Source organism: Amborella trichopoda, chromosome 2 (genome assembly GCF_054954075.1).
Source record: "Amborella trichopoda isolate Santa Cruz 75 chromosome 2, AtrichopodaSantaCruz75HAP2 v2.0, whole genome shotgun sequence".
NCBI lineage: Eukaryota > Viridiplantae > Streptophyta > Magnoliopsida > Amborellales > Amborellaceae > Amborella > Amborella trichopoda.
In genome coordinates, this window is record NC_142337.1 from 4,520,001 (window position 1) to 4,532,097 (window position 12,097).

The following is a 12,097-nucleotide window of genomic DNA, read 5'->3' on the forward strand; positions in this document are numbered from 1 at the left end:
TTCCAAGAAACCAAAATGAAATGATTCCACTCCTGCACAGGGGTCTTTACTACTTAAGTTCCATGCCGGGTCTAAGCACATAGCTTTTGCTTGGGTTTTGTGCATCACTAGGCAACCAATCTTTTCATGCTCAAGGACTCTAGACATATGTTATCCAGCCCCAAGGACAAAGATCAATGTTTCAAAAAGCACTAGGCGGCACCTAGGCGGTCGAGGGGGTCCAGGCTGCCCAGCGCCTAGGCAGGCGCCCAGAACTTGGGAAGCCTGATAGAAAATATTTTATTTTTGGGTTTTCTCTTTCTAAAATAGCCTCTAATGAGTTTTAGGTTTCAAATGAACCTAAAACTCACAATTTTGTCCATTTAGTATTAAAAAAAGACCCAAAAATACCATCAAGGAGATGTATATCTGCCCCTGGGTGGGGCGCAGGCCCTGGACAGCCTAGGCGGGTTTAGGCAGGAGCCCAGGGATATCCGGCTAGGCGGCAGCCCAGGCGCTGGGCAGTTCGCTTTTTGAAACAATGACAAAGACGTGAGGCAAATTGCCAGTGTAGGATGGAAAATGGTCTAACAAATTGCACAAAGCTGTGACTACAATTCTCAGTGATGCTACATATATTTTGAAAGTATCATATGCAGATTTGGCATCTATTTTCAAGTGTCTGTGCATCATGGCTTGGAACATGTTCCTTTTGCATCATTGGTACAATTTCATAGAACATCTGAACTCGTTAGGTGCCGTACAAATAAGGAGGGGTGGAAAAGGTGCATACCCAAATGAGGTATTTCAGTAAGTATGGCCCAGCCTAACTGCAGCATAAAGTATTTTTGTATTTTCTTCTGTGATGGTATAGAAAGGAATAGAATCCTTTTTATTTCATGATTAACATCATTTAGTACTAACAAGAAAAGAAGTAGGTGACTCAGTCAGCACAATTGCTTAGGCTACTGGCACACCTAAACAATTACGGTGCTTGGCCAATGCTTTGGAAGAGATAGAATATAGGACAGCCAGGTTACAAATTACAATATCTCATGTGAGAAGAGAGGCTAATCAACTGTCTGATTCTCTTGCTCGAGAAGGCGAAAGACAAACCTCCATCGGCATAGAATATACTTATATTCTGAGCACAAATATGGTGATATAGGATATCAAATTTGCAAGTGGCATGGGATATTAAATTTGGAGAGAGTATGTACTTAGAGTAGGCGACTATAGCTCACCCATAATTTTTTGGTTCAATTTTGTAAATAGAGTGTACTTGGATTATAAGTGGATATCTTGGATACATTAACGAGGGACCTTGTGAAACAACAAATAATACGTTATCGTGATCAATTTAGTTGAATAAGTGAACTAGCTACATCCCAAGCATAATCTGATACATGTATGCTTTTTTAGGAAGAGATGAATTTTTTTTTAAAATCAAGGAAAAAGAGCATCATTCAGAGTAACTAGAAAAGCAGTATACAAGGTAAGGACTGAATGCCACATTAAGTAAAAGTAATACACCTCTATCATGTAGAATAGAAATTAACAAGAAAATTAGAAATATTAAGACAATAATTTTCTATTACTAAATTTTGAAACAAACTGAGCGAATATAAGTCTAATCAAGTAAGAAAGCCAAGAGTAAAAGCAGTGACCAAGTAAGGAAACATATACCATATTAACAAGAAAAGAAGTATACAAGGTAAGGACTGAATGCCACATAAAGTAAAAGTAATACACCTCTATCATGCAGAATAGAAATTAACAAGAAAATTAGAAATATTAAGAAAATAATTTTCTATTACTAAAGTTTGAAACAAACTGAGTGAATATAAGTCTAATCAGGTAAGAAAGACAAGAGTTAAAGCAGTGACCAAGTAAGGAAACATATACCATATAATAGGCAATGAGCTCCACCAAAGCAATGTAACCACCAAAAGAACATAAAGTCAAGCCGATAGATCGACAATCCATAGAAGTTACATCCTTCAAAATATCCCTCCCTACACAATGAGGTGCATTGGCATGCATCTCTATGCTGTCACAACCACAGATATTAACATGGTTTGAACTTCTTCCCATGCTCTCTGCAAAGGATGACAGCAAGCAATCTGAAAAAATGGATGACTCCTGAGGGTGCTGGGTTTCCATGATAGAACAATCCCGTATCTTTTCTAATAGCAACTGTGTCACTGTATCTAGACAAGTTGCCCCTTCCGCAAAAGGGCACACCTGACATGGAAGAAACCTTTCATCATCATTAGGTAGAACACAAGAAAGAGAAAGCGAACCGTCTAGTTTATCCTTCTTCTCAAGGGCGGAAACAATAGATTTTACAACAACAATAAACAAATTGTGATCTTTCTGTACAAAGTATTCAGTTCCACATAAGGAAGCAAATGCATGGAGTACAGTTAGAATCCAAAAAGAATTCTTCTTGCATGATCGAAGGATATTGTATGACGCCTCATAAAGGAAGGCCACATAACCGATAGCTACACAAATTGATCCTAAAATGGTAACTGCAGCAATCAACTGGCTTATTGTAGCTGTTCCAGAGGAGATTGAAATATTTCGGCCGTTCAAATTTGTTCCACTGGCACTTGAAGTACAACGAAGAAACGGCTCACGTGGTGAATTGCTCATTTCCAGAAGAGTTCCATCAATTAGAAAGTTCCCAATAAGACTTAGTAAGATGTCAAACTCACATGGTTTAAAGAGTACGGACCTTGACTCCATCTCAATGAACACTGCAAAAAAAAAAAACATTTATATCAATGAATCAAGAGATGGTAGACTCGACCAACCTGCCCTATAGATTGGTTGGCTATGTTTGACAACAATGACTGTGACTCAATGTAAAGAAGTTAAAGATTGGGAAGGTCTAGTAGAAGGGGAAGCTGACTGAATTAAATTAAAACATTCTTGAATCATTTATTTCCAAAGTGATCTTGAAAATATTAATTACTACTAGCAAAGGATGGAATCTATAGAAAATATTTATTAAAAGAAAAAAAAAAGCCTACAAGGATGGAATATGGCTTTTTCATGAGATTAATACTCTCAACGGTATATATATAAAGCTTTTAAGTTTCGAGAGTAACTATTACTCCTCAAAATATTGATACATGAAGATGACCGATTGCATAGAAAAACTAGCAACCTCCCCCACAATAGCAAAAGCCAAAGATATTTATTATACACATGTTTAGGAATGACATGACTACATGTTGTGAACTTCTGTAGAACTGGAGATTGTATTTATCTTAGGAAAATTACAGAAAAACACTATTGTGGTCAGATTTTCCACCAAATTTTCACCAAAATTGGACTAAATTTTGGATCTAAACTCTGTAAAACGAGAAAAACATCCCCTCGGGGGAAAAAAATCTATTCTAAAGTTAGCTTACCAAATATGAGAAGCAAATAACAAAAGCTGGTGGCAACTTTTCCAAAGCAATAAAACTCTTATCTACCAAAGCCAAAGATATAAAACTTCGACTGCCACACAATAACAAGAGCTTCATCAAGTGCAAAAGTACACAAATAATATGATACTGACCTTTGTGCATTTGTATTTTCAAAGAGTCCAAGTAAAGGGAAGGTTCTTCAGATGCAGAGCTTCCACTGTTCCCCCATCGAATAATAGAGTAATTATAAAGCAACAATGAAAAGAAGACACAAGCCTTTTCCCTGCACCATAGTAAAGACAAATGTCGTCAAATTCTACTTGTTAATGGTCTTCCACCAAACATCAGATAAGTAAGCACTGGAACCAACTAATCATAAATCAAAACATAAATATTCAAAAGATTAAAATATGTTACTTACTCAGCAGAAAGATCAATTTGACATGAAAGGGCGACCACAAGTTCCTCAACAATCCAATCCTTCCAACAAATCTTAGCATTCTGTGATATGCAAGTTTCCATGGCAAAATATATTCTAGAGATGCTTCTTTCATCCTTGATATTTGGAAACAGGACACAATGCTTAGGAGTTCCGATTAAAGTATTTTCCTTGCTATTTAGAAAGAAATCCCTTGCCTTCTCGGAGCTACTAGAAGAAATAGGCATGCAAGTAGAAACGGTCATCTTTAATTCAGATTCCAGGATCCTGTCATTAGATTCTCCGGATTTGCTTAAAGAGCCACCAATATCAGGCAAGTTAAAGTTAGCCGTTGCTTCTTCGATTGACTGCATAGGCTCTCCAAAGTTACAAAATTCGGATACTCCGAGAACCTCATGATTTCCCTTCCTATTGGTATCAATTTCAGTATCAACGACATCAGAAGTCTCAGGAAGGAACAGATTATCTTTCTCAGTTTCCAACATCTTGAAAATGACTTGTTCTACAAAATTATCAGTCCCATCTACTGCAGATTCTGTTATATAATGGCATGGGATTTCAGGCAACGTAGGCGATAGAGGTGATTCCATGGCTGCCTGAAAATATTTCTCGTCTGCTTCATTATCCAAAGCCAGCAACTTCATTACATCAGTAGAGATTATGTTTTCAAAGCATGGAGCAGGTGACTGTTTCTCAGTGACCTTCATTTTCTTGTGGGATCTATCAGCTTTTTCATTTCCAGAAACAAGTGGTACAGAAACAAGCTCTCGCCTTCTTTTTGAAGTCTTGCCATCACCTAGAGAGGCTAAGGGAAGAGGCCTATGATTCCCATAATTCGGTATACCCTCCAAAGATGATTGGTGCTTCTCCATCTTCAAGGGCAATCTAGGTTTAGAATCAGCCATGGAACCCTCTAATTCATGTGCTCTCATTGTCTTCTTTTCACGTCTACGACCTTTGTCAGACTGAGATAGCTTAATATTACCTTCAGGCAACGAAGTCAAAGCTGTACTCACCAGATTTACTGGATGATTCGCCGAGACAAAGGGCTTCCCAAGCTCAACTGACTCTCCAAGATTTTCCTGGTGACCCAATCCAGTTACTTCACCTGACAATTTCGAAGAGACATGGTCTTGCCTTGAGGTAGTCTTTGCCAATTGTGATGAATTGATCATAGAACAGGCACATCTTTCCTGTGAGCCGACGAATTCCCTATCAGAAAAAGATGTGGTAGTGGAAAATATGGCAGAACTTTGTGACTTATTTCTGAAAGACCCTCCAATTGGAGACTCCAACTCAGAATTAATACCTGATATGGGACTAGTAGAGCTCCCAACTGAAAATGGAAGCAGGGATCCAGCATTCTCGATTGTTGGCTTAGAACAGTTCAAATGATCCAAATTTTCCCATTGAGGTGGGCATAGTTTTTTTCCACTATGACAAGATTTGTAGTCTCTTCCTATTGATGATTTCCCCTTGTTATGAGAAGGTGTCTGCTGTGCATTAGCCTGCCAAATGAAACAAATTAGAGCTCCAAAGTAATAAGAGTTAGGATAGACATTGCATAGGTTTTCAACAAGCCTCAACATTATATGTTTTCATGAAAATCTAAAGCTTAGGGTAGATTTTATTATTGTCCAGCAAACTAAAAATTGTGTTCATCACTGTCATGAAAATGATGGATGGCAATGGAGAAAGCAGGACCCAACATTTGGAGTCACGTCCAGTTATGTTGGATCCCATTATCTCACCATAAGTGTTTTATCATTTCATTGGACGGTGATGCCCATAGTTGATTATGATTCTCCTTTAAGTACTATTAACAAACCTCAGTAGCTGATACATTCGTATCTTCAATGTCATAAGCCAAACGACTCTCAATAAAGCTCAGGTGATGCACATTGTGAATGCAATTTTGCTTTAAAAGAAGTATTTCTTGCTGCAGTAACGTCTTTTGTTTTCTTTCTTCATTGGCCATTCTTTCTGCAAGCCTTAACTGTTTCTTTTCCAACTTCAGTTGCTGCTTTAGTAACTTTTTCTGCATTGATCTATTCCATCCTTTATCATCACATGGGACAGACGAATTTTCTTGGGCTTCAACATGAGAAAATTTCCCAATACCCATCCCTTTGGGGATGAATCTTTGAAGCTTTCCCTCAGCTGCTTTTCTTTTTTGTGCCTCCTCTAATTTTTCAGACAAATGGTGAGCATGGTTCTTTTCATGCAATACCTTTCTTCTCTCTTCTTCCACAAGCTTCATGTGTTCCTCTGCTTTCCGCATCTCTGAATCTGCTCGTTGTTTTTCATTATCAGCCCTCTTTTTCTCTACCTCAGCCAATCTCTTTGCTTCCTCTGCTTTTTTCCTCTCAGATGCTGCATTCACTTTCTCTCTATCAGCTTCTCTTCGATATTGTTCTGCCTTCTTCTTCTCTAAGTCAGCTTGATTTTTTCCTTCTTCAACCTTACCCTTCTCCATTTGCACTTGCTTCATAACATCAGCAGCTTTCTTCTTCTCAGCCTTAACCTGATTTCGTGCAGCTTCTGCCTTCTTCTTCTCTACCTCCAACTTCTTTCTCTGCTCATCGAGAAGGTCTCTAAGTCTTTTCAACTCTGAGTCATCTTCTAACATTAGGCTTTTAGCGCTACATGTATTGGCCTGCTTTAAAGCAGACAACTCTTCCTTCAGATGGCATAGCTCTTCCTGCAACTTTAATCTCTGACTAACTTCATTTTCTTTCAGTTCTCTCTCTAACTGTGCTTCTGATTTCGCAGCTTCGTAATCTAAAATGTGGACATTGGTTTAACTGGGTCAAAATCTCATAACGTGGTAGCTTCGAAACAAAAGATGAAACAGTGAAGACATTAATAAATGATTGTGCACATGCCAAATGCAGAAAAGGGATATAAAAATCAAAGAGAGAAGTACTATATTAGAAAACAATCAAGAGAAGTATCACATCAGATTTCATAGCCAAAGGAAGCATCCGCCAGTAATTGTTACACAAGCAACATAAGTGTATGATACCAAGGGCATAAATAACACGACTATGCAGAAGCCTGATCATGGTTGAAGAAAATATTCATATTGTGACACAAAATGCAAAAAGGGATGCTGCTTCTCCTCTGCAATCAACCCCTTGTTCTTAGAGAAGGCAGAAACCATAGGCTCCCCAGATATCGATCTTTCCACCATGTTTTGAGGGAAGCAAAAACCATATCCAATATACTTGCTAATGACAGTATAGTGAGTATTGCATCATTACATATCATGCACCATTCAGATGCCACCATGGCATCTCTTGGCACCCTTGTACAGATTGCAAATCTTCTTAAATTTCATTATCAAAGGAAAAGAATTACAGAGAATACAACCACTGGCTAGTCAGCAGAAGCGGCCCATAACCATATGTCACTTGTGAATAGACAGACAAGGCCTCTACACAATCCTCAAGCTGATCGTCATCAGGGTGAGCATCCCATTAGTTGCACTTGGCGTCATAATCTGACCGCCATCTACTTCAGCAACCTATCATTGTAGTGAACATGTACCAATGACTAGGACCGATCAGCATTTAAGTGATTGCGCTCGACAATGTGCATGTAGCCCTAAATGCTCCAGCATCTCTCTGCACAGGACAATTTGATACTATGATACAACACCTTAACTGCAAAATAATTAAGGAGTTGTATCAGAGCATCAACTCTCAAAGCATCAATTTTCTTGCAATTAAATTATTGTTACTCTCAAAGCAAAGAGATGCTGGAGCACTTACAGTTAAATCCATAGTTAAATCAGTTTGAGTCATTGGTAATTGTTCACTACAGTGATAGGTAGTACATTGCGGTCAAATTATGAAGCCAAGTACAAACAATGTGATACCCACCCTGATGGAGACCACCTCGTGAATGAAGTATATGCTTTGGAGGCATTGAACGAACACTTTGATGCTAACGATGATGCCCATCCGCCTACTCCACTACTGAAACATCCCTTTAAGAGCCAAATGAGCCAGCCTCCAACTAGTAAAGGTTCATCATCCTCAGTTGTAGCACAAAAGTTCCTAAACATTCAAAGATGCAAGAGGACAAGATAGAATGTTACCATACCACATGTTTACCCTCCCTCCCTACACACCTACTTATTAACGAAAAGTATAACTCACTTTTATTCAATTTATTTCGTAGTGCCTCATCTTTTTTATACTTCTTATAGATTTTTTTGAGGGAATCTATTGCATGAACTATGCCAAAAAACAAAAGAGCTTCTCAAGTAGTTTTAAAAAAAAAATTGAACTCAAATTTTTAAAAAAATTATTGTTTGTTATGTATCTTCCAATGATTTATATCAAGGCCCTCTTGTATGAACGACTTGTAAAGCACCTACAAGGTCATTAAACTCCATAACCCCAACAAACATCTCCTTTTCTATCATTTGAGAAGCCCAACATGACTCCCTTTGCCAAAAAATGAAAAACAAAAATTAACTTTAACGAATGATAAAACAAATATATAAAACGAACTACAAGAGACCAAGAAAAAGACTATTCCAATATCACATTCCAATAAATCACCCCAAAATTTTCTAGGGAATCCACAATCGTATTGACTTATCTATGCCCATGCAAGAGATATTGCCAGTGTCTTGAAAGTCTCCATTAGTATCAAAAAAATACCAATGCCTAGATAGGAGTCAACCCCACATGCTCACAAGTCACAAATGAAATAAACTCAAGTCTATCTTCATAAACAACGAAATGAAAAAATTTTAGTGCTTGTATGTATGGGTGCATCAACATATAGAAATGAGACTATGTCAACCATAAATTGCATATTAAGACTACAATAAGATAAGTTAACCTTTCCACACAAAATAATATATTAAAAGTTCTCAGTTCTAAACAAACAGTTTGAATGGGGTGCTTATCTTATCTTTCATAGAATGGAACTATTTAAGCAAAGGTTTATAAGAGTTAAAAAAAATTTGAAGAATCCAACAGATAAATTTTCAGTCCGGTGGAAAATTCAAATAGGATATCAAATTGAGAATATGTAGGATTCAGTTTCTTTATGAAGAATATGTAGGATTCAGTTTCTTTATAAAAAATATGTAGGATTTAGTTTCTTTATCAAAAATATGTAGGATTCAGTTTCTTGCCTTTCTGGAGACTACGAAATTTCTTTTGCAGGTCCTCCATCGCCCTCTCCAAGATCTTTATACCTTTCCTCAGTGTCAATCTCCCATGTTCAGATGTCGAGAGCTTCTCTTTCCACTGTTTCAAATAACAACGGCAAGGATACAAATCAAGTTCCATGCAGGAAACCTTTCAAGATGCACAATCTGACATAAATCGCTGAAAGTTTGATAAATGAAGACTGGAATAAACATAAACTGGTAGAAATACCTTTGTGCAGCATGATTTCAATGCTTCCACTGCCTCATCCTCAACAGCCGCCATTGTGTGAACTGAGTGAGAGAGAGTGAGTGAGAGAATATTTACTCAACGAAAACTATACGCAGTGAATGGAAGGGTTGGCACGACACTGAATCTGGTTTTGCCAATGTTTGAATGTGTGTAGCACATGTAGGAGAGAGAAAGAGAGAAAGGAGATTCAGCAATCAACAAATGCATAAACAAATAAAATACACTATACTGTAACAATGATAAAGAAAATAATCGTGAGCTAAGAGAAAGAAGACAGAGAAAGAGGGGGGGAAGAAGAGGGTTTAAAGGTAATGTTGCATAAATAAACGGTGACTCGATTCAAGACAATACATGGTTAGGTATTAGGTGGCAATGGGGCATCTGCAAATGCATAAAACAGGTTTTAGAGAGAGAGAGAGAGAGAGAGAGAGTTGGTAATGACGGAAATTTGAGTTTTAGGGTTAAATTGGCTCAAAATAACAGAGCACTGACGTCTTATGGAGAAATGGAGCAGAACCAGGGTTTTAGCCGAGTCTTCATATGAACCGAGTATAAATTCTAATCAACTCCAGAAAACCAGAAAGAGAGAGAGAGCAGCGTCCAGCAGTGAAATAAAACGGAGTTCAACGGGAGAGAAAGAGAAGGTTTTTGTAGTCGTTTTGGAGGAACACAAAACCCCATGTAGAACCTCTTCGGAAAAAATTCTCACTTTATTTGGATTTAATCTCTTTTTTTAGGGCGAGACCATGCAATAGTTGTTTTTTGAGATCGGTCAGACTCGCATAGGCCGCAAGATGGGAAATTTGAAAGCTTAGAATTTTTTATTTTTTATTTTTTTTTGTAATTTTTTTTTTTTATTATTTAGTATTGAGAGGTTTTGTGTTTGATATAGTCAGTGAAATGTATTTTGGATTTTGAGCAATTACTAGTCCCAAGCTGTACATACCGGTCCCGAGCATGAAAGATAAAAGTTATGTCAAGCAAGTAGTGGAATATCTTTCTATGAATCCTGAAAGGATAGAACATTATTCGTGTAGCCTAACTTTAAATAGTTAGGGATAAGGTTTTGACGACTATGATTTTGGACTTTGAGCCAAGTCAATAATATATATCAACCGCCTAATTTTATATCTAATGATTATGGCTGTGGCATTTTTGTATTAAAAATAAAAGAAAGTATATAATGAGATCATTTACTTTTGGTATAAGGTGGTCACAATAAATCTTGACTATTGGATGTGAAATTGAGGGGCTATATTTATTTCATTGATTAAGCTCAAAGTTCAAAAAAAAAATTTATTAAACTTTATGATACACTCAAGTATACATTCCTTAAAAATAAACAGTCTCATAGCATTATTTTTATGCATAAAGTAAGAAGCAAACACGGTGGCCTTAGAAGAGCAAAATCTAAATGGCATTCATTAGTGCTTTCAAATCACTTCGGAACGAACCTTTGTAGTTTTGGAGCTCAAAATCCAGTAACTTGAGAGTCCGCCACGAGCCAAGGGAACAAAGTATAATGCCCGTGGTAAACATATCATTCCTCAATCAAACTCCAAGAAATTTATACCATGGCCTCCCTATCCAGAACCAGCATCGACATAAATATGCACCATCTTTCATGGGCATTAAGGCCCAATTCAAAAGTTCACTGCAAGACAAACGAGGTCCAGTGCATAGGAATTCACAGGGATCAACATCATCGCCTTCAATATCCTAAATAGAGTTGGAATGCCCCAGGCCTGGGCCATTCCAACACTGGCCTTAACCAAGCCTAAATAGAGTTGGAAAATAGCCAAGCCTGGGCCATTCCCTGATCGGCTGGCCCAAGCCATGCCTTACCACGTAAAATTAAAGGATAGAGCAAAATAGATAAAAAAAAATTGAGGGCGGGCTGGGCTTATATTGGCTTGACTCAAATCTAGCTCTTGAGCCACTTTTTGTGTCCCAGACCATAACGGACTGGGCCCATCCGAACCACCCACCCGGCTCATTGCCACCCCTAATCCTAAAGTGTTCCATCAAGTGCTGCAACCAGATGCTATGGTCGATTGGTGAGAGCGAGGGTACAAGCACCCAGTGATCAATTCAACCGAGACAAAGGAGGCCGAGTGACACAGGAAGTTCTGGCTTAGTGGTAGACGTATCATTTTGGGTATGAGAGACCAAACGGATCCAATCCTTGAAATTTGTTCTAAAAAATCGAACAAAGCTGACCTACTCTTCTTTTACTACACAGGCAAAGACACAGGAATCCAAGGCTACATATCCCCTATTAAGTTGCATCAATTATGCTATCACCCCATCAAAGTGTCCCTCATTTGGGAACATAGCCGTCCGTAAATTCGCTACATGTCTAACTTAGACAAGCCCTTAAAGTCATAGTCATGGTCACATCCCAAAGAAATTGCACCATCTTGTTAAAATTATTTTAAGTGAAATTTTAAAAATTATATTAGTTTTTTTTTATCTTATTTTGAGTAACGTAGTGAGGTTGTATTTATAATTGTGCAATAGGAAGTTATGAAATTAATTGGTGGTTAATAATTATTATTGTAAACATGTAGATATTATTGTAAATGGATAGCTATTCTAATAAATTTGGTTGCAATAACCTTTATTTAAAGCGATATGTGCAGCAGGAAAGGTGGGTAACGTATATTGCATTTGTTATATTTTGTATGCAAGAAAATTATATAAATATCAATTATATGTTGCGTTATAACGGATTTACCAAATAGTTTTCATTGTTATATGTATGTCCGTTTTTTACCTTTTATAGCGTAATTTTTTTAAAAATACGACTTTACCCTTTTTCAGATGTTGAACAA

General features: G+C 37.5%; 1 protein-coding gene across 16 annotated transcripts in view; it reads right to left on the bottom strand.

Annotated features, from left to right (window-relative positions):
- MEE22 (maternal effect embryo arrest 22) overlaps nt 1-10,038 on the bottom strand; it is a 14,219-nt gene extending 4,181 nt beyond the window's left edge. Inside the window, exons 1-8 of one of the 16 annotated variants that reach the window (XR_016048902.1) lie at nt 9,756-9,989; nt 9,243-9,387; nt 8,996-9,110; nt 5,669-6,621; nt 3,823-5,348; nt 3,554-3,684; nt 2,700-2,741; nt 1,885-2,223 (exon numbers count right to left, since the gene is read on the bottom strand). Coding sequence is in view for 13 of the 16 variants with exons in the window: in XM_020672759.2 (XP_020528418.1) it covers nt 1,885-2,741; nt 3,554-3,684; nt 3,823-5,348; nt 5,669-6,621; nt 8,996-9,110; nt 9,243-9,296 (3,636 nt within the window). In the remaining 3 variants the exon portion in view is untranslated. Of the gene's footprint in view, nt 1-1,884; nt 2,742-3,553; nt 3,685-3,822; nt 5,349-5,668; nt 6,622-7,212; nt 7,467-7,724; nt 7,902-8,995; nt 9,111-9,242 lie in introns of those variants that run through there. The other 15 variants (XR_016048903.1, XM_088857505.1, XM_088857507.1 and 12 more) reach the window with 15 other exon arrangements.
- Nucleotides 10,039-12,097: the final 2,059 nt, after the last annotated feature.